The sequence below is a fragment of the Diospyros lotus genome, chromosome 9, assembly GCF_014633365.1.
Source record: "Diospyros lotus cultivar Yz01 chromosome 9, ASM1463336v1, whole genome shotgun sequence".
Taxonomy (NCBI): domain Eukaryota; kingdom Viridiplantae; phylum Streptophyta; class Magnoliopsida; order Ericales; family Ebenaceae; genus Diospyros; species Diospyros lotus.
In genome coordinates, this window is record NC_068346.1 from 2935300 (window position 1) to 2957140 (window position 21841).

Consider the following 21841-nt stretch of genomic DNA (forward strand, 5'->3'; position numbering starts at 1 on the left):
TTTCCAGTGTATGCGTGCATCTGCTTTTGTCGTTTGATTCTTTCTGTGAGTTTTTCGCGGTTTATTGTATAGGGTTTGTTTTATCTTCTTGCTGATAATTCATTTATTTGGAAGAAGATGATAAAAAGTTGGAATCTTGATTTCCATTGGTTTAGGGCAAGGCTGCCATGGTTCGCAGGAGGCCGTTTGATGTTAATACTAACTTCTTTCTTTACAAGTTTTAGTTTTAACAATAATTTCATTTAGGTTTTTTTTTACATGATTTGCTTCATTGATTCGAGTCATAAATGCTTGTTGAGTTGCATAATTTCTTCTTCTTGTTCTTATTTTTGCTAAGTTGTTGGTTGAGCTTTTGTTCTTTTCTTTATATGTCTTATAGATTTTTTGACTAATTTGTTATGCTGCAAAATGCCCTGTGATCAACCTTCATGTTTGATCAAAGAACAAAAGAAGTTAGTTGCATTCAGGAGCATAATAGGATAATTATATTTTTATGTTCTTGTGATTTTAACCCCCATAAATTCCCTTGCACATTTGTCTACTAGTACCAGTAGGATATGTAGTTGTTCTGTTCTTATGCTTTTCCACAATTGTTCTAGAAGTCACATCTGCTAGTTCTTTTATTCAATCTTTTGAATTGAGCCCATTGACCCTTTTCAGATGTTCTGATTTTTCTTCTGATGGCTTGTGTAGGGAAGCTGAATCTTTTAATGGAGTCTAAAAGTGGTAAGAAGAAGTCTAGTAGTAGTAAGTCTTCGTTTTGCGAAGCTCCCCTAGGTTACAGCATTGAGTACGTTCGACCCCGCGGTGGAATCAAGAGGTTCAGATCTGCTGCTTATTCCAATGTGAGTTCATCTCTTGCTCTAGACTAAAATGTGTAGCAATGGATTTGATCATCTAATCCATAAACATGATTTACTCTTGTTTGAATTGATTTGATTAGACCTGTCTTTGAGCACTTGTGAATAAATCCTGTCATCCATGCTACACAACTCATCACAGAATGGATGCTATCTTTATGCAAATTTGTGCTTTATTGTTCTGATGTAAAATGACACCTACAAGGCTACACCTACACCTAACATAACGTCTATGATGCTTTTGCAGTGCGCACGGAAGCCATCCTGAGTTTTTTTGTTCCTGTTTCTGCCCCCTTTTGTTTGTCTTCTGCTCTCTGCGCTCTTCCAGTCTTCGTTGCTTCACTCTCATTTACGAATTAGCATTTCCTCCCAAGGCCAGATGACCTCGCCGGTTTCAGCTATCGGATTTGAAGGATTTGAGAAGAGACTTGAGATATCATTCCTAGAGCATGGGATCGTCTCTGACCCAACAAGCAAGGGCTTGCGGTCTTTGTCCAAAGCCAACTTGGATGAAATTTTAAAACCAGCCGAATGCACCATTGTCTGTTCATTGTCCAATGATGAAGTGGACTCTTACGTCCTTTCTGAATCTAGCCTCTTTGTTTACACCCACAAAATAATCATCAAAACTTGTGGGACTACAAAGTTGCTTCTTTCAGTCCCATGTATCCTGAAATTAGCTGATACTGTCTCCCTCTCTGTGAGCTGTGTGAGGTATACTCGTGGAAGCTTTACGTTTCCTGGGGCTCAGCCATTCCCTCATCGCGCCTTCTCTGAAGAAGTAGCAATCCTTGATGGTTACTTTGGCAAGCTTGGTTCAGGTAGCAAGGCCTATGTGATGGGTAGTGATGGAGAACAAAATTGGCACGTTTACTATGCTTCATCTGGTGAATCAACTACTTACTTGAACCCACTTTACACTTTAGAGATGTCCATGACTGGTTTGGACAAGAGCAAGGCATCAGTATTTTACAAGAATCGATCGAATTCTGCTGCTGCAATGACCGATGCCTCTGGCATTAGGATGATTCTTCCAGATTCTGAGATAAGTGACTTCAAGTTTGATCCTTGTGGCTACTCCATGAACGCTGTTGAAGGGAGCGCAATTTCAACAATTCATGTCACGCCAGAAGATGGATTCAGTTACGCGAGCTTTGAAGCAGTGGGATACGATTTTGGGTTGGTGAACTTGAGCCAGGTTCTGGAGAGGGTGTTGGCTTGCTTCGAGCCCTGCGAGTTCTCTATCGCTTTACATGCTGATGCAGTCGCCGATGAACTTGGCTTTGACGGCAGCCTGGACATGGCAGGATATTGGTGCAGAGAAAGGAGGTATCAAGCCATCAACAGGGTTAGATCGGTTGGTTATCACAGGTACAAGAGGGCTGCCAGTTGTGGATCTCCCAGGTCAATACTGAACTGCTCTTGGAGTGAGAATGGACAAGAGGAAGAGGATTAGAAAGGCGGCCAAAGGTAACACAAGCCACAGCTCTCGATTTGGTTCTACTTTCTCATGAGTTTCTGCAGTGGTTGTTAAACTTGGCAGTTGGTAGTTGGTAGTTGGTAGTTGGATTATTGCTCTCATGCTAATTCATAAGCAACTTAGTTTGATTATTGTTCTTGTTAAGAGTCAATTCATAAGCACTTTGTTAAAGGGATTTTTGTCATTGTTGATTCATATGAAACTTATTAGTTGGATTAGTTTCAGTGTGGTTTTGTAGCTTAGCTTGTGATGGTTGAGTTGAGATGAGACTTCATATTGCATTATGTAATTTATGTTCTGTTCTGTTCTGTTAATTATCAAGCCTAACTGAGAAGGAAAAGATAAAAGGGGTGGGCCTTGGTAATTGGGCCTACCTATTTCGTGGAATTAAGCCAAAAAGAGGGCAGGTCTTAAGCTAAAAAAATGGGCTCATTCAAGGCCCTTTAGGGACTCGTGGTACAAAATTATTAGTCTCCTAATAATTTCATTTTTCTATGGACACAAAAAAAAATATATATATATATATATATAAATATAAGCATGGAGAACTCTTCAGTCTTGGTTGCTATAAAAAGGGGAGTAATTAGGATGGAGAAAAATGTGGATCATCAAAGTAAACCTCCTTCCTATTCGAAGTAACAATTACCTAAATTTCAGCAAATGCAACGATGATCCACACCTCATGATAAGCAACGGATTACTTGCTCTCATACCAATGTATATAAATAGGGCAACTCTCAGCTCTCTTAGAGGTCCAATATTCAATACCCACATTGATATAGAACACTAGTTGTCAACAAATATTCATATATATAAGAGAGAGTGAGAGATGGACAATTCTCAGAGCATGAGTTACCAAGCTGGCCAGGCCAAGGGGCAAGCCGAGGTGAGCTAATGCATTTGTCAATGTTTTATATCACACTTATATAAATGTGTGATTTAACAATGTTAGAAAATATAGAAGGTAAATTTATATTTCTGTCTTAGTACTTTCATAATTTCTTCACGTAGTTAGTAGAATTTTTTGTTATTTCAATTATATCTCTAAAATTTCATTTTTGAATTAATTTAATCCATATATTCTAATTTTTTTTTCGTGTGACAATCTGATTCTCTCATTGTTTTGATTACGTCTCTAAATTTGTATTTTTGAATCAATTTAATCGCTATACTTTGGTGTGAATAGAATATGACGTATACTTTATCATCTCAGTTTATTTTTTATTTTTAATACATGAAAATATAGAAGTTAAATTGACTCAAAATACAGATTTAATGACATAATTGAAACAACGAAAATTTTAAATTATTACACACAAAAAATAAAATATAAAAATTAAATTATCTAAAAAATCAGATTCAGACGTCTAATCAAAATAATGAAAATTTGAATAATTATATAAAAAAATATAAAGATGAAAATATGAATTTTGCGGTGACTAACTACACTAACAATATTTATGTTATTGTTTATGTTCAGGAGAAGGGCAGTCGGTTGGCTGACAAGGCTGCCGGTGCTGCCCAGGCTTGCCAGGACAGCATTCAGGAGGTCGGTCTGTCTTACTCTGTCAAAAACAAACGTCACTTAATAAATTTATTATTTTTACCCCCAATTTTGATAATGATATAAATATAACTGTAATGGTGTGTAGGCTGGGCAGCAAGTGAAGGCTAAAGCACAGGAGGCCACTGAAGCAGTTAAGAATGCCACAAACACTAACAATTGATGAAGGCTTCAGAGAGAGAGAGAGAGAGAGAGAGATATGATGGATCCATTGATCAGTCTATCCCTTCCCACCCACCAACCCATTACTCTTTTCTTTATTTATTTTTATTTTTCTCCTCATTGGGAGCTCAGCTAGTTGTTTAATTAATTGGTTTCTTTAGAGCTCTCTCTATCCTGGGAGATTTGATCTTAGTAAACCTAATATGTGATGTTTCTGGCTTCTGTTTTTTCATTCTCATTAAAGAAAATTGACCCAAAAAAGCACCCGAAAGGATGAAGTTACTAAACTATTCTTGAAAACAACAAATCATAGCATGCCACGTTTTCTTATTATTGTGTGTCTCTTGCTTAGATAGTGTTTGTTAAAATGAATAAGGTAAGGGAGTATCAAAATAAAGTCGGAATGGTTTTCGAATCAAGATATGAAATAATCAAGATAAAATTATGAAACATTACAAAAATTTTATCAAATTGTTTGTTAAATTCTTTGGAATACATTAGAGGACACAAAAGTCATTTTTTTCTTATATGTAGGGATCAAGATATGCTTATATTGAGGGAGAGGAGAGAGATAAATATTTTGAAAAATCAAGATAAGAGGTCATTAATGATTTTTTTCAAGAATAATCAGATAAACTTAACAAATATATTGGAAATTATAGAAGTCTGTGATGGATCTCATATGTTGACTTTTCCATCTCATATCTTGATTAACAAACACACCTTAAAAGATAAGTTAATAAAATTCAATTCTCATGTTTGAATCACAAAAAATCTAAGCATAAATCCAAAAGATTCATTGTTACCTTAATTCAGGCTGATAAATTCTTTCCAAGATAATCGAGGCTGGAAATTTTAGAAATGATTTCAAGTATCTCGGCTCACATTGCCTATAAAAGAGTCAAAATCTCCACATGGATGTTTAGTATAAGAGAAGTTTTTAAATTTCTATAAATATTAGATTGGGAATCTATACTTTCATGTTTAGTATAATTTTTTTTTTAAAAAATTTGAAAAATAATATTTTCATAATTTATTTTTAATCAATTTTCTCACAAAAGATTTCGATAATGGGTTCGGAAAATCTTGGATTTCCATGCACTTGAAAAAAAATTAACCAATAAAAAGACTAAAATATTTCCTACCATCTTATAATCCCATAGTCTTTTTACGATTATTTTTACTATAACTTCATTCTTACAAACATATATATATATATATTCATATAAATATATAAAATGTGTATATATATACACACATATATACATAATATAAAAAAAAAATGACGTTTTTTGACTTGCTAAAAGATTGTGGTTCCAATATTTTATAAAAAATGCTATTGGTACACCTTTGTGTATACTTTGGGCTATATAAAGGTGTACCAATGACAAAAAAATCTCTCATGAGACGCATGTGAGGCGCAGGGTAGCGGTGTTTAAAAAAATCGGTGCATCGCAGAAACCGACCAAACCAAATCGAATCGGTCGATTTTTTTTTTTTTTTTTTTGCGGTCCAAAACGGTTTGGTGGTTATACAAATCGCATGGTTGGCGGTTTGTATGGTTGGCGGTTTGGTTTAAAACCAAACCGCTCAAGAAAATATAAAAAAAATATATAATTATAAAAATCACCCCTACAACTCTTATTATTATAAAAATTTTATAATAATATATAACAAGTTTATAATAATATATAACTATTATAATTGCCAACAGATTATAATAGTTTATAATAATATACAATTATTCTTTCCAATATTTTTATACTATATTATATGTTGTTAATAGTTATTTTCAAACCGCGGTAAACCGCACCAAAATCAAACCGCGGTTTGGTTTGATCAGAAAATCGCACTAGCGGTTTGCCTTGCTGAAAATGGTTCAGACTGGCCAAACCGCACCATGAACACCCCTAGCGCAGGGTATTTTGGTAATAATACTCCCTTATCTAGCCCAAGATATACAAAATAATTGTTTATCTAGCATGATTCATATTTTATATACTAGAAGGAATTTATAATTTTTAAACAAAAAATTAAATAAGGGTAATTTTGAAAAAATAACATGAATTTCCAAGAATAAGAATGTAAATTTTTCAAAAAAAGATACCCAACATTCCTAAGAATGTTTAAAACTAATCTAATATAGAATTGTATAAATCCTAAAAATTAAAGATTTCTAAAAGTATTTTTCAGAATCATGAATTCCATAAATTTAAAAATTTCTTCTATACCAAATGTCTTATACAAGTAAATAATTTCACTCATAAGTGCTCACAATGAACTTGTTTATATCTTTTACTAACTTGAGTATCATAAGCTATATTAGGAGAAATTAACCTCGCTTTTCTTGTAAGTGCTCATATCAAGACAAATTTTGATAATCGATCCCAATATCATCATAAACATATTTAGAAACTATATATTTAGGTAGTGCTTGTTAACTAATATATAAATTAATAAAAGTGAGATATGAAAAGTATTCTAGATAAAAATGTTTATATTGTATTTATTAAATTTATCTAATTTCTTTTACAAAAGAAGTCACGTGACTATTTATCTTAGTTTTTTCAAATAAATTTATCTCTCCCCCTCTAGATAAATTTATCTTGGTTCTTACAGATAAGGAAAAATGACACGTGTGTTCTCTAGTGCATTCTAAAAAATTTAATAAAAAATTTGGAATACTTTTTAGACTTATTTTGATCATTCCATATCTTAATTCGAAAAGTATTCTAATCTTATCTTAATATAATTTTATCTTACTTATTTTAATAAATATTACCTTAATCAGGAAAATAACTTTTATTTTTTTAGATAGTATTTGTTAATCAATATATAAATAGAGAAAAGTGGGATATAGAAAGTATTTTGGACAAAAGTACTTTTTACTATGTTTGTTAAATTTATCTGAAAAGAACTTATGTGACTTCTTATTTTAAATTTTTAAAATAAATTTATTTTTTTAATTTAAATAAATTATTTTAAATTTTACAAATAAATTATCTTACTTATTTTCACAGACAATATCTTAAAAAATACTTCACAAACTAATTAATGTGCTTATTGTGAAACTAATTTGCTTAGACAAGTCTCTAAACACTTTCTTAACGCTATCTTCCTTTCTAAAAAGTCATTTTTATCCCTGAGTACAAAGAGACAAAAGTGTCGCATAATGGGAGAACTCAATTGGATTGGCCGATGAATTACATTAAATAGCCACTTGTGAAGTTAGAAACTTGTCATTTTCTTAGGCCCCCGGCCTTCTTATCTAGCAATTAGCAAACAATTGTCGCAAATTAAGTGGCTTTGTCACAAGGGTTCCAATTTTATATTTTCTTCCATGTTCGTTGGGTTGCTTTCAATTTATTTTTTATTTTCTATTTTTTTCTCTCTTCTATCTCCATAATTATTGGACTTTCGTCAACTCTCAAAAAAAATCTAAGAGCCGTTGGTGACTCCATCAAATGGGATCGACACGAGTTTGACAACACTTTTAGAAATTAAGTCACCGACTAAGATTGTTAAAGGTAAGGTGGGAGGGTAGAGAAGTGAAAAAAATTACGATAAAATAAAAAATGCGAAAACACATTTTTGTTGGTTTTAATTTTTGATTAAGAAAAGTAAAAAATTTTAGAACAACTTTTAGAATGAAAAGATGCATTCAATGATTTTTTCTTATTTTCATTAATTAAAAAATAAATAAAAACTAAAATAAAAAAACCCTAACAAAAGAATAATGGTAAATCAGTTGGAAATTTTGATTTTTTTTTTTTATTAAGCCTTTGCATAAAAGTGACAAATTGGAGAAATATCCAAAGTATTCATCAATTAAAAGAGACATAATCAAAGTCTAAATTAAGCTAAGCATAAGATCTTGGACTCAAGGGCAAGCATAATATCTTTTGAGGGTAAAAAGCTCTACCCAAGGAAATTGGCTCGGGCCCAAACCCACATTACATTGTTAGTCGAAAAATTTCACTCCACGAACAATATTTGATCATTTACGTGATCTAATCCTAATCCTTTTCAACTCTATTAGGAGTCTATATAAAGATATACTTTTTTAAAGAGTCAAATACTTCATAAATTAAGCATTAATTACATTATTACTGCATCATTCTTGAATTCAATGATTAGTTTGAGCATTAGAGTTACAAGTATAGTTCAAGCTCAAGTCGGAATAAATACTAGAAATGTCTCGAAATTAAGAGTGCGTTTAATTATAAGTATAAAATTTGCACGAAAAAAAAATATTTTCTAAGTAATTGAATTGTTTAGAATTAAATTATAGGAAAAATATTAATTGAAGGTGTTTGATTAGATTAATTTTTTACCTAGAAATTGTTGTACATTTTCAATTTTTTATGTTTGATTGTCATTATTTTTTATGAAAATAATCACAAACACATACAGATAATCAATAATCAAATATATAAATTAATAATTAATTACATAAAATAATCAAATATATGTATATTCAAAAAATAAATTAAATATATATGCACAAAATATTCAAAAAATAAATCAAATATACATAAACAAATATACATACACCTAGCCACTGCAAATTGCCGCCCAGCCATAGTCGTCGTCGTCGTTCAGCCACAATCGTTGCCATTCTCCAGTCATCACCCACAGCTTCGTCGTTGTTGATGGTCGCTCTGCAAATCATCGCTACCACTACCATCACTAATATCACAGTCAGTGCCATTCTCTAGTCACCGCTTGCTCACACCTTTGTCGTCGCTACAAGTTTCCGATGATGGGTGATGGTGGAAATAAAAGACCATCTCGTGGGTGGATATTTTCATTTTTAAGGAAAATGAAATTTACTTTCCATGAAAAAATTAATTTTAGCAAAAGTGAAAAAAAGAGAATCACGTGATCATAATTTAAATATTTTTTATAAAAAATTTCACCAACCAAACACCTTAAAAACTAAAATTTGAGTAAAAAATAATTATTTTTCATGAAAAAAAAATGCTAATCAAACGGACCAGGGTGACACTATCACATCTAATGAAATGAAAATGTCTCGAAGGCGACGGGTCTATTGGGTCACACATAATTGTGGGCCCGGACAGGGGGTAAAACGGGAAGATTATCACAATACGTTGTCCAAAGGGCACGTTTAGTGGGTCCCTCTGCTTGGATAAGCAAAAGGCCACTATCCGATTAAAGTCACACTCCAAATTCTTCTTTCCCGGTTCGGTTGCTTGCGTCGACGCCCATGCATCTTTGTTGTAATGTAATTTACCAAAATACCCCCCGTTACTCGAGATCTCAATTGCGCTCCTCTCTCTCTCTTTCTCGGCATAAATGGTATGAAAATTAGAAAGGCTCAAGATATAAGAAAGGGTATTTTTGTAACTTCACATGACTACAACTTTACACTGTTGAAGTGCATTTCTCTTCTATAAATGCCCATAGACAGCCAACCACCCGAGAGAGAGAGAGAGAGAGAGAGAGGAAGAGGCACCCAAAAATGAGGCCACCCGCCACCACTACCAAGGCCGCAGACGGCGAACTTCCCCATTGGAGCTCAACACCCATGCCTTACCTCTTTGGCGGGCTGGCTCTGGTGCTGGTACTCATTTCTTTTGCATTGCTAGTTCTGGCTTGCTCCTACAAGAAGTCCCCTCCGTCAAATTCGTCCGGCAGAGGCAGCGGCAGGGCCGGCTGCCGACGACAGAAACCAGCCTGCGAAGCCCCGCAGGAACGGCTGCCGGAAACAGAGCCGAAGATCGTCGTGATCATGGCCGGAGACGAGAATCCGACGTACCTGGCGAAGCCCAGCTCTTCTCCTGTTTAGGCTTTTGATGTTCTGATATTTTACCACAATAATTCTTTCATCCCACTTCTGGGTTAGGCTTCGTTTGTATTAGATTAATAGAAAATTTGTATTGTATATTGAAGAATATAAACAAAATGAATTTAAAATTTAAATTTAACTGACATCAAGACATATTTATAATTAAAATTTTATTTATTTTTACTCATATTCTGATCAGACTATATATTTATATAAATCTTTATATATATATATATAAGTGATAAATTTATAAATAAATATCTAATATATTAGAATTATTGCAACAATATAAAATATTAATAATGGGCATTTTATATAAAAATATGAGAGCTGACTAATTTGAATAGAGAGTGTGGAAAGAAAGTTAATTTGATCCTTAGATGGGGGGAGAAAGTTTTAAGGAGAAGTTGGAATCAATTGCTTGAGTGGAGAAATTGCTCGTGGGAATAGGCAGGCCATATTCCCCGCCCCTCTCTCTCCTTCTGCCACGTGTCATGTCACGGATAGAGGTGTAATTAAGAGAGATTATATGCCAACCCATTTTTGGGGCCGTCCCACGTTGAGTGAGCCATGGGGTGCCCCAAACTCAAATAGCGTTCAAATGCCTAACCCAATTTGATATCTCTAATAATGAGATCTTGTCATAAAAATATATCATTGTTATTTGATAAAAAAAAAAAAAAAAAAGAAGAAAAATAATTTGATATTTGATTTCCAATTCCACGTCATCGTCAACTAGTGGCAGACGTGTCAAATCAAAGTCCACCTTATTAATTGTGTATAAACGAAAAAAACAAATAAAAGGATATTTCTTAAAGAAGTAAGAAATAGAAATACAAGAAAATACATAAATAAAAATATTATAGGAGATTTTTTTGTAAATATAATTTTTAATATAAAAAATTGTAAAAAAATAATTATTCAATTCCAATGTAAACATAAATTTTATAATGCACTTAAACAATGAAAACTAATTCTAGAAAAAAAAATAAAAAAATTGATTTAAAAACGAAAAAAATTCCATCTTTAAGGAAATGTGTTTTTTTAAATCGAAAACGTATTTTTAATATTTTTTAATATTGTGAAATAATTTAAAACATTTTTAAAATTGTAAAAATATCTCGAAAACACTTGTTGACAATTTTTGATATTTCAGAAATGAAAAGTTTTTAAAAATATTGAATCGACGGTAAGACACTTAAAAGAGATTTTCCCATCATTAAGGTCATTTTTGTCTTTTAAAAATTTTATTTGAATTTTTATTAAAAATAGCTCCAATAATAAAGAACTACCACTCTGGAGAAATAGGCTCGAGTTTGACATTTATAATGATATTTTATATCGATATTTTATATATATATATATATTAATATAATATAAAATTTAAATGACACAAATGTGAGAGCTAACAAAGTAAGTGTTGGTTGGTGTGGACAAGAAAACAGCCATTTGGAAAACAGTTTGCAGAGCGATGGCATTGGGTTGGTGGATGCGGCGGCTCGGATACGCACTAAAATGGTTGAATTGAAATAACGTTGACGCCGCGTTTGGCTGTAACTATGTTGGGACGGTGAGAACTGAGAAGCTTCTTGGAGTTGGGGGTTTAGTGATCACATATGAATATGATTCAAACGAACACGGCATTATTATGTGCATCATTTTCTTGTGGATATATGTGTGTATATATACACACACGTGTGTACTGTACGTATTGGTAAATTATGAAAAATATTATTAATTAATATTTTATCTCTGTTTTCTTGTTTCAATTTCAACAGAAAATTAGAGAAAAATGAAAAATGAGTTCATTTCTATTAAATATAAAATTAGTTTTAAACTTCAAATATCAATAAAATATGTCCAAAATCATGTAAAAGAATAGATATGGAGATCAATTAGTAAGGAAGGAGGTGAATGATTAGGGTGACATGACGAAGAAATATAGAGATCAATAAGTAATTCGTATAACACAAAATGAATTTTAAATAACATAAAAAAAAAAAAACCTTAGAAACACTTTAAGATTGAAACCTAAGTTAAAAGGAAGATCACAAGGGTTGGTCACCTTAGTCCACAACCCAAACAAGTCCTAAGGCGAGCCTGGGCCAAGCCTACACCTATAGCTAGTTGTCTCATCTTGATCTTTCAGTCCACCTTTATAAAAAGAAGTATTTACATATATTAGGTAAAAAAAAATATTTACATATATTAGGACATATATTGAGCGATCGAACAAGTAATATGTCAGTATTAATTTGGTGGGTCATGAGTTTGATTCTCGTCTTATGCAGTGAGTTAAAACCTCACATTTCCGATTTACTTTTCCTAACATAATCGAGAGTACGAGCACCGTATTTACTTTTCCTAATATTTCACACTTGCGATTTATTTTGTTCGACGATTGTGCAAAAATAATCATCCTAAATATTTCAAAATCTATATATAACATTTATTATTATATTATTAGCCCATTTCAGAGTTGAGATTACTAGAATCTAATAAGAAATTTGACTTGGCTTTTATTTTTTGCAAGAAGAAGAGTCCATTTAAGAGAAGCTTGAGTTTAAAGATTAGTTAAGACAACCTTAAAATTGTAAAGAATCCGAAGTGAACCCAACTATACTATATTATGAATCCAATCGTGATCAACTCTAAAACGCTCCTAAACAGCATACATTACAACATGAAAGCTCATAGAATTTTCAATTTTTGTTTGTTTGTTTCGTTTTGCACTTCCAAACTCAGCTCAATCTGATTATGGCGAAAACAGTTTGTCGAGCGTTGAATAGAAACCGTAATCGCGAAATGGTTTCTTTCCCCTCCAAAAACTCCAATTTCAAAAGGTACTACTAAGCATTTTCAAATAGCTTACTTGAAAATGATTCCTAGCTATGGTTTCCCTTCTGTTTGGCTGCTTAGAATCCGCTGGAAAGCTATCCAAACGAGGAAATTCCGGATCGACAAATTTGATTTTTCATGAAAACCTCGTAGTTCAACTTGTCAATTCACACAATGGCTTCGTGATTTTGCCGTATTTCATCTCCTATGCCGAGTCCCAACTGTCTACTGATTTTGATGCGAGGTCATAGAACTAGCACAAAATCATGTAATTGCATATAATGTACATGTATGTAATCTATTGCCGTGAAACAAACTTAATTATCTGCTGAGGCTTGGTTTGCAGATAAGTATCTTCGATTTGTATCAATTTTTGAAAGCCTAAGATGTTGCGAAACTTAATTGTAATGCATTCTGTTGCTAAACCTAATTGCTGCATTTTTAGACTGTAAATCTAAAAGAAAACTGAGTTCTATCCCGTACTATCGTTGTTTTTTTTTTTTTTTTTTTACTGTACTGATTGCTTTTATCTCATTGCAAGCTTTATCTTCTGCTAGAAATTCATAGTTGTCACTTGATGGGTTGTCCCTATGTTGCACTCCTCCTCGGTGCAAGTCAAGAACCCTTTTGAAACTGTTATCCTGATGTGAAATGGGAATTGTTGAAACATAGCAAGAGGAGCTTAACAAAATAAGAAATAAAAATGAGGATGCACATCTAGAAAATAAATTTGATTTCTCCCCAATCATCCATGTAAGTGCTATGTTCTATCTTTTTCACAAAAAGTATGCATCATCATGGCATCCGTATGCTACTTCTGTTCAGTTCACATAAGAATAGAACTGAGTTGGCTTATCAGCAAGAATTGTTTGCTTCTTATTAACTAACTCCCTGACTTCAATTTATGATATAGAATCTCTAGTCACTACACCCTGGTGCACATCCCTAATTGAACTGTGATTCTGCAAAATTTATCTACAATTCTTGGCTCATTAACATAAGTTTAAAGAATTTATCCTTCGTATTCCTAGGCAAAAGGCCAATTATCCGAGCGATTATCCCCTTCACATGTTACAGATCACAATACTCTCTGCTAAACAACACATGCCCTCGCAAGTACTACTTCTTTAGAGAAGCTCAAACTACAATGAAGGTCTTATGCCTGTATGTGTGATTGGATTCTTGCTTACCTTCTTGTTGTTCACCAAAAAATTATTTTCTTTTATTTTGTCTTGATCACCATATCCCAGAATGACTCAGTTCTTCATGCCACAGTTGAACTAATAGGAGTGCTGTATACATATTAGAATTTTAGTTATTGTGCTTTCACATGCTGTTATTGCTTCTGATTATTAGTAGTCTGATTGATGTAATTACTATTTCTCATTGCCTGGTATGGCAATTTCAACACAATTATAAAACAAAAAGTGCAAGGTTTTGTTCCTTATTGATAGACTGGTATCCTATGTGATGCTAAGTATATATTGGCATAACATCTTACGCATTGTTAGAACAAAGCATGCAGTATTGCAGATGTAACACCCCAAGTTTAGAAGTCCTAAACCTAGATGTGTTAGCATTCACTTCACTTTAAATGCGGAAATAAAATAAATTCGTTTTCAGCTTATCTCTTTTTATTATCTATATTTACCACCATATATATATATATATATATTATAAAATTCTACAGAAATTTCGGCAGTCTCCCCTGTAAATTGGACTTAGCCAACCTGTAGAGAGACACCGCATCCACAACACAACTAAAGACACCTAATCACCTAAAATTGCCTCACCTTTGACTCAGTTGACCAGAAAGAATACAAAATTTCAGTCGAGTCCGGATTGTGAACGAAGCTTTGAGGAGTTAAAGAAACGGTTGACAACTGCGCTTATCTTAACAATTCCACAAGGTAATGAGGGGTTTGTTATCTACAATGACGCTTCTAAGAAAGGGCTCCGTTGTGTTCTTATGCAACATGGCAAGGTGGTTGCCTACACCTCTAGGCAACTGAAGGAGTATGAGAAGAACTACCCAACTCATGATCTCGAGTTGGCAGTTGTTGTCTTTGCATTAAAAATTTGGAGGCACTACCTTTACAGGGTCAGGTGTGAGATTTACATTGATCATAAGAGCCTCAAGTACTTCTTCACACAGAAGAGTTGAACATGAGACAGCATAGATGGTTGAAACTTGAATTATTTGGTGGTAGTTGAGGTGTTGGACGAGTGTGATTAGGTGTCTTTAGTTGTGTTGTGGATGCGGTGCCCCTCTACAGGTTGGTTAAGTCCAATTTACAGGGGAGATTCTGTCGAAATTTCTGTAGAATTTTATAATATATATATATGGTAAATATAGGTAATTAAAATAGATAAGCTAAAAACTAATTTATTTTATTTCTGCATTTAAAATGAAGTGAACGCTAACACATCTAAGTTTAAGACTTCTAAACTTGTGGTGTTATAGCATATATCTTAGATACAAAGCCAAAATGCAGTATAAGCTTAAAGATGTAAGAAACTCCATTCAGGAGACACAATCTGCACCTTATCATGGAGTTATTCTGGAGAAAAAGAAATGGAAGTTTAGATGTGTACTAATTACTAATGGACTTCTGTGATTGATGCTACAACCAGTTGGTGTCTGAGACAAAACTGTTTAACTAAGAGATCATTCCAAGGAAGTAGTTCCTACTGGATTCAGAATATGGAACATTATATGGGTATATAAAAAGATTTAAGGAATGAAAAAAGTGTGAGTATATTTGTTTATCTATTTACTTCATTTAATGCTTAAGAATATTGTTTATTTTATTTTTCTTAATAATTTCCAGTGCTTAGCTTGGGCTAGCTACTGCATTACAGTTAGCAAAAACAATCCCTATCTATTTTTTTATTCATGCTCTCCTTTTGGTTTCTGCCTCTAGATTTATACCATACAAAAACAGGAAGGCAAAATGACTTCTTATTCTCCTCCTATGAGTAAATACTATATTAGGTTCTGGTACTTCTCTGAAAGGATAAACTTCATAGGTTTTCATATAGATTTTTGTAGTTTCTATCGTTGATAGTAAAATTTGGTATGCTCTGCAAGAAGTTAGTTCTACATGCCATAGCTTCATGTCTGGATCTTCATTGGCGGGTCTCTTGGATATCACCATTTTGATTTTGGATAACATAATATCTCATAGGTTAAGGATTCTGTAATTAAAAAAAAAAAACGATTGGATGTTTTTGGTTAAGATTAGAGCATGCACTTCTAAGAGATGTTGAATGACCAATCATCTATTGTCAGTTCATGAAAAATATGCATACATGGACAATGTGCATATTTTTGTATGCTGCAGGAACTCTAATCATTGTAAAGTTTTGTCACAAGAGCCACTTCAGGTGATTTTGCTTTATCCTATATTTGTACTTGGACAAACTATCCTCCCAATATTAATAGCGTGAGTAATTGCCAACTCAGTGAGTTTGCTAGAACAATAAAAGTGGGCTATGCCATATTTCTGAGCATATCAAGCCAAGCTCTCCTGGAAGGCCATAAGTACTTAGGATCTTAGTGGATGAAGTTATAACATCTGTTTCTTCTTTGAAGTTTTGTATAATGACCCTACAAGTCCATGCATCACCATTCACTCATCTATCCCCCTGTTCAATTCTCACATAAAACATGCCATTGCTCTCTTGTCGTTTTAGTTCAATTCTTAGGATCCTATTTGAGCCGCTTCTTAAAGATATTTTTCTTGTTTTACGTTACTTTTTTGTTATTCTCTGCAGAGGAAGTTTCCTTAGTCAAAGAACATGGACTTCTAGTAGACTCAATTGGACTTCTAGTAGACTCAATAAGGAATGAATCAGAGTATATCCCAATCAGATAGGTTACTTCTGAATGTTACTCTTTTATAAATTTGGGATTCCAGCAAAGGTTTATGTGGTTGATGAAGGAAACTTATTTATGGAACGTAGAGAGCCCTGTATTCCTAATTTAGATATGCGATTCATAGTCAAGCAAGAATAAGACAAAACACACAGATGGCATCATTGCATTTTGCCTCTCTCAATCTCCCACAGCTTAAAACATGGAAAATAGTGATGGACTTAGGAAAGGAAAATTGGATAAACAATATTGTGGCCTTAAGCTGTGTTGCAGTTAATATCATCGAAATCTCCCAAAGTAGGGTAGGGACTGTTCAGCTGCATGTCAGTGAGCATCTGACGAAGTTCTGATGCTTCTTCTTTGAGCTGAGCATTCTCCTGGAGGACCCTGTCATGGGATTCTGAAACATGGTTTAGCTTATCTATGAGTTGGTGATTCTCGTTTCGCAGCCACATAACTTGTGACCAGAGCTCATCCAGGTGCTTCTGCTTGCGCATACGAGATCGGCGTGCGGACTCTCTGTTAGATATCATTCTCCGCTGCTTCCTCTCGTTGATGAGACTTAGCTGTTGGTCATCTGCTTCGTCTGAAGTTGAGTTACTGCTAAAACATGTTGGCTGTGGGTTGAATTCCTGAACTTGAGGAGTGATGTGAAGATTATATAGAGGATTAAAGGATCTGCTAAGCTGAAATGCGGTTGTGTTGTTCTGGTTCAAATCAGGATAAGGTGTATATAGATTTTGACACGAAGAAACCAGATAATGGAGTTCTGCAACCTCACTGGGCTGCATGGTTTCAAACTTTTAGGTGTGCACACCGAGACAGGGCCTGGGATTGAACGCAATGGTGGAGATCCAAGTAGAAGGAATGGTACTTCTTTTTTGGTGGAGGGAAGGTTGAGGGAAGAGGTGTTTTATAGGATGGGAAAGGTTGAAATGGCCCCACCTCTTGCTGTTCAGGGTGGACTTGTTTTCTTTAAAGATGAGATCATTGGATTATGGTGAAGAACCATTGCCTGTATAAGTAGCCTGACATCTATGCATTCAGGAAACATGCATACATCCATTCATTTATAGGATAGTTCATGCCATGGATGATCAATATATGGTTGGTTTTATATGCATATACATGGGTACATTATCTATTATGCATGCAGGGTCATACATATATGGAAATTGAGTTGTCTTGTGGATAATCATTGTGAGACCGGGTATGAGAGAGAAGGATGGTTAGTATGGTGGAGAATACAATAATTCAGATGTAGGAAACTTTGGAGGAAGTGAGCAAGTGACTGAAATGTGGTTCGAGAAGTCAATCTTAACATTGGTCCTAATCCCAAACCAAGCCAAGCCAGTCTAAAATAATTTTTACCCTCAAAGTTGTGAGCTAACAGAATTAGTGACGTATTGAAATTGGAGAGATCCGTCTTGTGGCACCAGAGCCCTTTTTCTATAAGTGGAAAAGATTATGAGCAATTTGATGACTCACCAACCACTTTGATGAGACCCATCACAGAATAAAATAAAATTTACTTGCTTCTAAATAATTTGATTATTAGGTAAACGAAGTCCCTTCTTGTGGTAACTACAGGTTCCACTGTGCCACATCATAATAGTGGGGAAGGGTACCAAAGAACAGTAGATCAAGAGAATTATGTCTATTTTTTGCAACATTGTTTAATTGGGAAGAATGACAACATCATCTTCCAATGTGATTTCAAGTGGGTAAAACCTTGGGCGGTGTTGGGCAACAACTGCGATGTGATGTTCTACCAGATAATGTTTCCACTTAATCAAGATTCATTCTGAATTCCATATAATCAATGGAACTCTTCTGCTGGTCTTCCATTGGATTGCAAGACCAAAACAAACTCTCTCATTGAACAAACTTTAATGGATCCATCCATCCATCACCAGAAGGATGAGGAAAACTGAAACTGCGTAGCGTTAACTAGTCCTAAACACTGCCTGTATCAAATGCCAATAAGATATAGAGAGGTTAGTCCAAAGTTGCTTCTTATCCTTGAATTGAATTTGATAATGGGCACCCACAGGGATGGCTACCCATTTGTGGTCTAAAATGTCTTTTAGTTTCTTATTCCCACTTGCCTCTACGATGATATCTCTATCTCTTCCGCGGCATGCGCTGATCTTAGTAAAAAGGATGGCCTGCGAATTGAGAGCTTCATGATATTGAAAATCTTTAGCTTCTGCTTCTTGTGCTTACTTAAGTTTAAAGAAAGTTTTGTTGGTTTAGCTAAGAGCAGGAATCTTTTATAAGATAAGATGGATACCAAACCAAATTAAAAAGTCTGCTGATGACTGACTCCATATGGATACAACAGCCGTAATATACTATTATGTGTGTGTGTGTGTGTGCGCTCCTCCACATCCCCAGGAAGTGTTATTTTAGATCCCTAGTTGTAATGTAATGGTTATTAAATTAAATTTTTATAAACTAGCACACTGTAGGCAGAAAGATTTGCTTTTAATCCCAACCTCACAAGTAAACAAAAATCTAGTGGAGTGAGGGAGGGGTGGTCAGAATGGGGGAGGGAAGAGACATGAATTTACTTTGAAATGCAGTCTGCCACCACTTTGCAATATGCATTTGGATCTAGAATCCTATGGAGGTAAATGCCCCTCCCAACTCTCCATGTTGGGTCTGGCTGAGTGGACTAATTGGTCAACAACATCATAAGACAGATGTGGACCTCTCTTTCATTTCTTGTCTTCAAATTGCCCTGTTTTCCTCCTTTTTTTTCCTTTTTCCCTTTTCTATTAAAAGTCTTTTTCTTTTCATTTTCCCTCATGAGAATGGAATGGATGGTATGAAGTTTTTGATTAATGTGGTTCATACATGTATTCATCATCTTGCCTTGCCCAGTATACTGGGGAGCATACGTTGCTTTCACGTCACCCGGCGGTACACCAATTTAACATTGTATCGATCCCATCCTTCCTTTAAAGTTTAGATATTTCTACTTAGTAACTTGACATTTACCATGCATATATACATATATATGCCCACATTTAACTCACAGTTCCTAGTGCTTCCTCTTATTGTGCAGTGCAGGAACCCAACTACAGTACTACTTGGGGAATTTTTAAAATTCGGGTGATGTGGCGCCCACTGATTGATCTAAATAAACATTAAATGTTTTTACTAAACCCTAAGTGAGATCGAGAAAATCATGTTTTTCTGTCTTGCAAATTTCCTCATGATATTCTCTTCTTGATTCATCAAAACTACAAGCAGTTTTTGGGGCATATTCTTTAAATCTTTCTCCAAATATTAGGCTCTTTGATTGTGAACATTCATTCTATCAGGGAGTGTTGCATAATTTCCCCTATTTTCTCTTCAGAATTTGAGTTTCTAGAAGATCAAATGGCCATACATTAGTTCAGTTGTGACTTCATCCGATCCAGCAAACCCAAATTTAGGTTAATATCTTCACATTTTAGTTGTTCTGTCTTGACAAATGGAGCATTTGAGGCTGAATTAGGGATTGAATCTCACATATTTGTGAACAAATTACATAAAACTTGGTGACCTGATGAAGAGAAGTTATTGTTTTCTCTTTCTTTTGTTTTTTGTTTTTTTCTGAATTAGAGTGAGTTGATTGCACTTAGGAGAGAGAAAAGTTATTGCCTCATGTTGAGTAGGCAATGGTGGCTTAAGAAGAAACAAGAATATATCATAGGCACAAAATGCTAAAAAGGTTTTGTACATAAGAAAATAGCTATATTTCTTGCTTTTATATTTGAGGGTAGCTTAATTGTGATATTTGAGTATTTTTTAATGGCAACTCATATTTTCTCTCGTAAATTTTACATAAAAGCCTATCACTCCCTTGAACTTCAAATTTGACATAATAAATCCTTAACATTTATAATTTACACTTATTAACTATTTAACTTGATTTAAAATAATGAGTGAGTTACATGTGAGATGAATTGGAAAAAAAAAAAAAAAAGAATAGAAGAAAAATTGATTAAACTGATATTTCTTTCTGCCTTTAACCGTCGTCTTTGCTCTCATCTCTCGTTGACCGATCCCTACTTTTCCTCTTTACTCCGATCGACGACTCACGAGTCTCAACCAACCTACCATTCCCCTTCTCTGACGAACCCATTCACCCTTTCCCGTCCTTCTTGCTTTAATCGACAATTCACAAGTCGTGATCGATCCACCTTTTCTGGTTCTCTTTATTCTAATCGGCAACCCACAATCTATCTATCGGTGAATTTGTAATTTAAGAATTGCCGAGTATGATGTTTTGCTACTTTGTTTTTACATACTTAATGACACTTTTATTATACATTTAATGATGACTAAACAATTAAATAGTTAATAGCTATAAATTATAAATGTTAAATATTCAATATGTTAGATTTGAAATTCAAGGGGTAATAAATTTTTTATATAAATTTTAGAAAGAAAAATATGAGTCTAGCCATTTGTTGATTATCTTTAACAATGGGATTAGTTTTGTGAATATCAACAGTGGAAAGCCCATCCATGAAACACTATCAGTAGTATTGTTATATCTGTGAATTATCATAACAGCAGGAATATAATAATCCCTAATAATATAAACGCAATCATAAGTCATATCCACATTAAATATTTAAACACCACTTAAACTACATCCTGTAGTATATTTTAAGGGCTAAAACAAATCAAGTTCATACATGCTTATAAGCTCTACGAACAATAAATTCTATTTACTGTTACTACTAGTTCATTTTCCATTCTTTTATTGTCACACACACACACATATATATATATATAACAAATGATGTTTATGATGAACAGATGTGAAAGCAATGATTGAATTCATGTCAGCCACCTGAGGCTCCCTAGCTAGCTACCCTGGTATGCATATCTTATCTTTCCTCACCAATCATGCCCATATCTTTATTTCTTCAAATCTTTTATTCATTTCCCACTGCTATGCCCTTTGGCCTTTACCAGTTTCCTAAACCCTGAGACAGAAGAGGATCCAAAATGAACGGATGGGACGTTTAGGGAAAACGAGAAGGGCCAGGGGAATTGCCCAAATAAAATAAACGGTGAGACACTGCCCTAAAGCAACGGCCTTTTGGTCAGTCACGGAGGGCGGGCTACCCGACCCGATTTAACTCACCACCACCACCACCACCCCCCTTCCTTTTATAAGCAAACACAAGAAAAATATACCTGTCTCAATCACCATACAAAGGCGTGGGTGCCGCATGCACTATCA

At 34.1% G+C, this 21841-nt stretch overlaps 4 protein-coding genes across 6 annotated transcripts in view; 3 read left to right on the plus strand and 1 right to left on the minus strand.

The window, feature by feature from the left end:
- Positions 1-2858, plus strand: part of LOC127810263 (S-adenosylmethionine decarboxylase proenzyme-like) — a 31688-nt gene extending 28830 nt beyond the window's left edge. Inside the window, exons 1-2 of one of the 2 annotated variants that reach the window (XM_052349641.1) lie at positions 698-845; positions 1108-2316. In XM_052349641.1, the coding sequence (XP_052205601.1) occupies positions 1240-2316 (1077 nt within the window). In that variant the 5' untranslated portion in view covers positions 698-845; positions 1108-1239. Of the gene's footprint in view, positions 1-697; positions 846-1107 lie in introns of those variants that run through there. The other variant, XM_052349642.1, reaches the window with a different exon arrangement.
- LOC127810264 (S-adenosylmethionine decarboxylase proenzyme-like) overlaps positions 1-4096 on the plus strand; it is a 32937-nt gene extending 28841 nt beyond the window's left edge. Inside the window, exons 3-4 of one of the 2 annotated variants that reach the window (XR_008025397.1) lie at positions 3821-3889; positions 3993-4072. The gene's annotated coding sequence lies outside the window, so the exon portion shown is untranslated. Of the gene's footprint in view, positions 1-3820; positions 3890-3992 lie in introns of both variants that reach the window. The other variant, XR_008025398.1, reaches the window with a different exon arrangement.
- Positions 4097-9522: 5426 nt separating this feature from the next.
- On the plus strand, positions 9523-9923 carry LOC127810269 (protein GLUTAMINE DUMPER 4-like). The gene has a single exon (XM_052349648.1). The coding sequence runs from the start codon at positions 9552-9554 to the stop codon at positions 9876-9878; it is 327 nt and encodes a 108-aa protein (XP_052205608.1). The 5' UTR covers positions 9523-9551; the 3' UTR covers positions 9879-9923.
- Positions 9924-16731: 6808 nt separating this feature from the next.
- Positions 16732-17463, minus strand: LOC127810267 (basic leucine zipper 43-like). The gene has a single exon (XM_052349645.1). It carries the CDS (start codon positions 17382-17384, stop codon positions 16851-16853), a length of 534 nt encoding a protein of 177 aa, XP_052205605.1. The 5' UTR covers positions 17385-17463; the 3' UTR covers positions 16732-16850.
- Between the last annotated feature and the right edge of the window lie 4378 nt (positions 17464-21841).

Excerpts from the sequence above, each read along its gene's own strand:
- LOC127810269 (XM_052349648.1), top strand. The coding sequence starts at position 9,552 with ATGAGGCCACCCGCCACCACTACCAAGGCCGCAGACGGCGAACTTCCC.
- LOC127810267 (XM_052349645.1), bottom strand. The coding sequence starts at position 17,384 with ATGCAGCCCAGTGAGGTTGCAGAACTCCATTATCTGGTTTCTTCGTGT.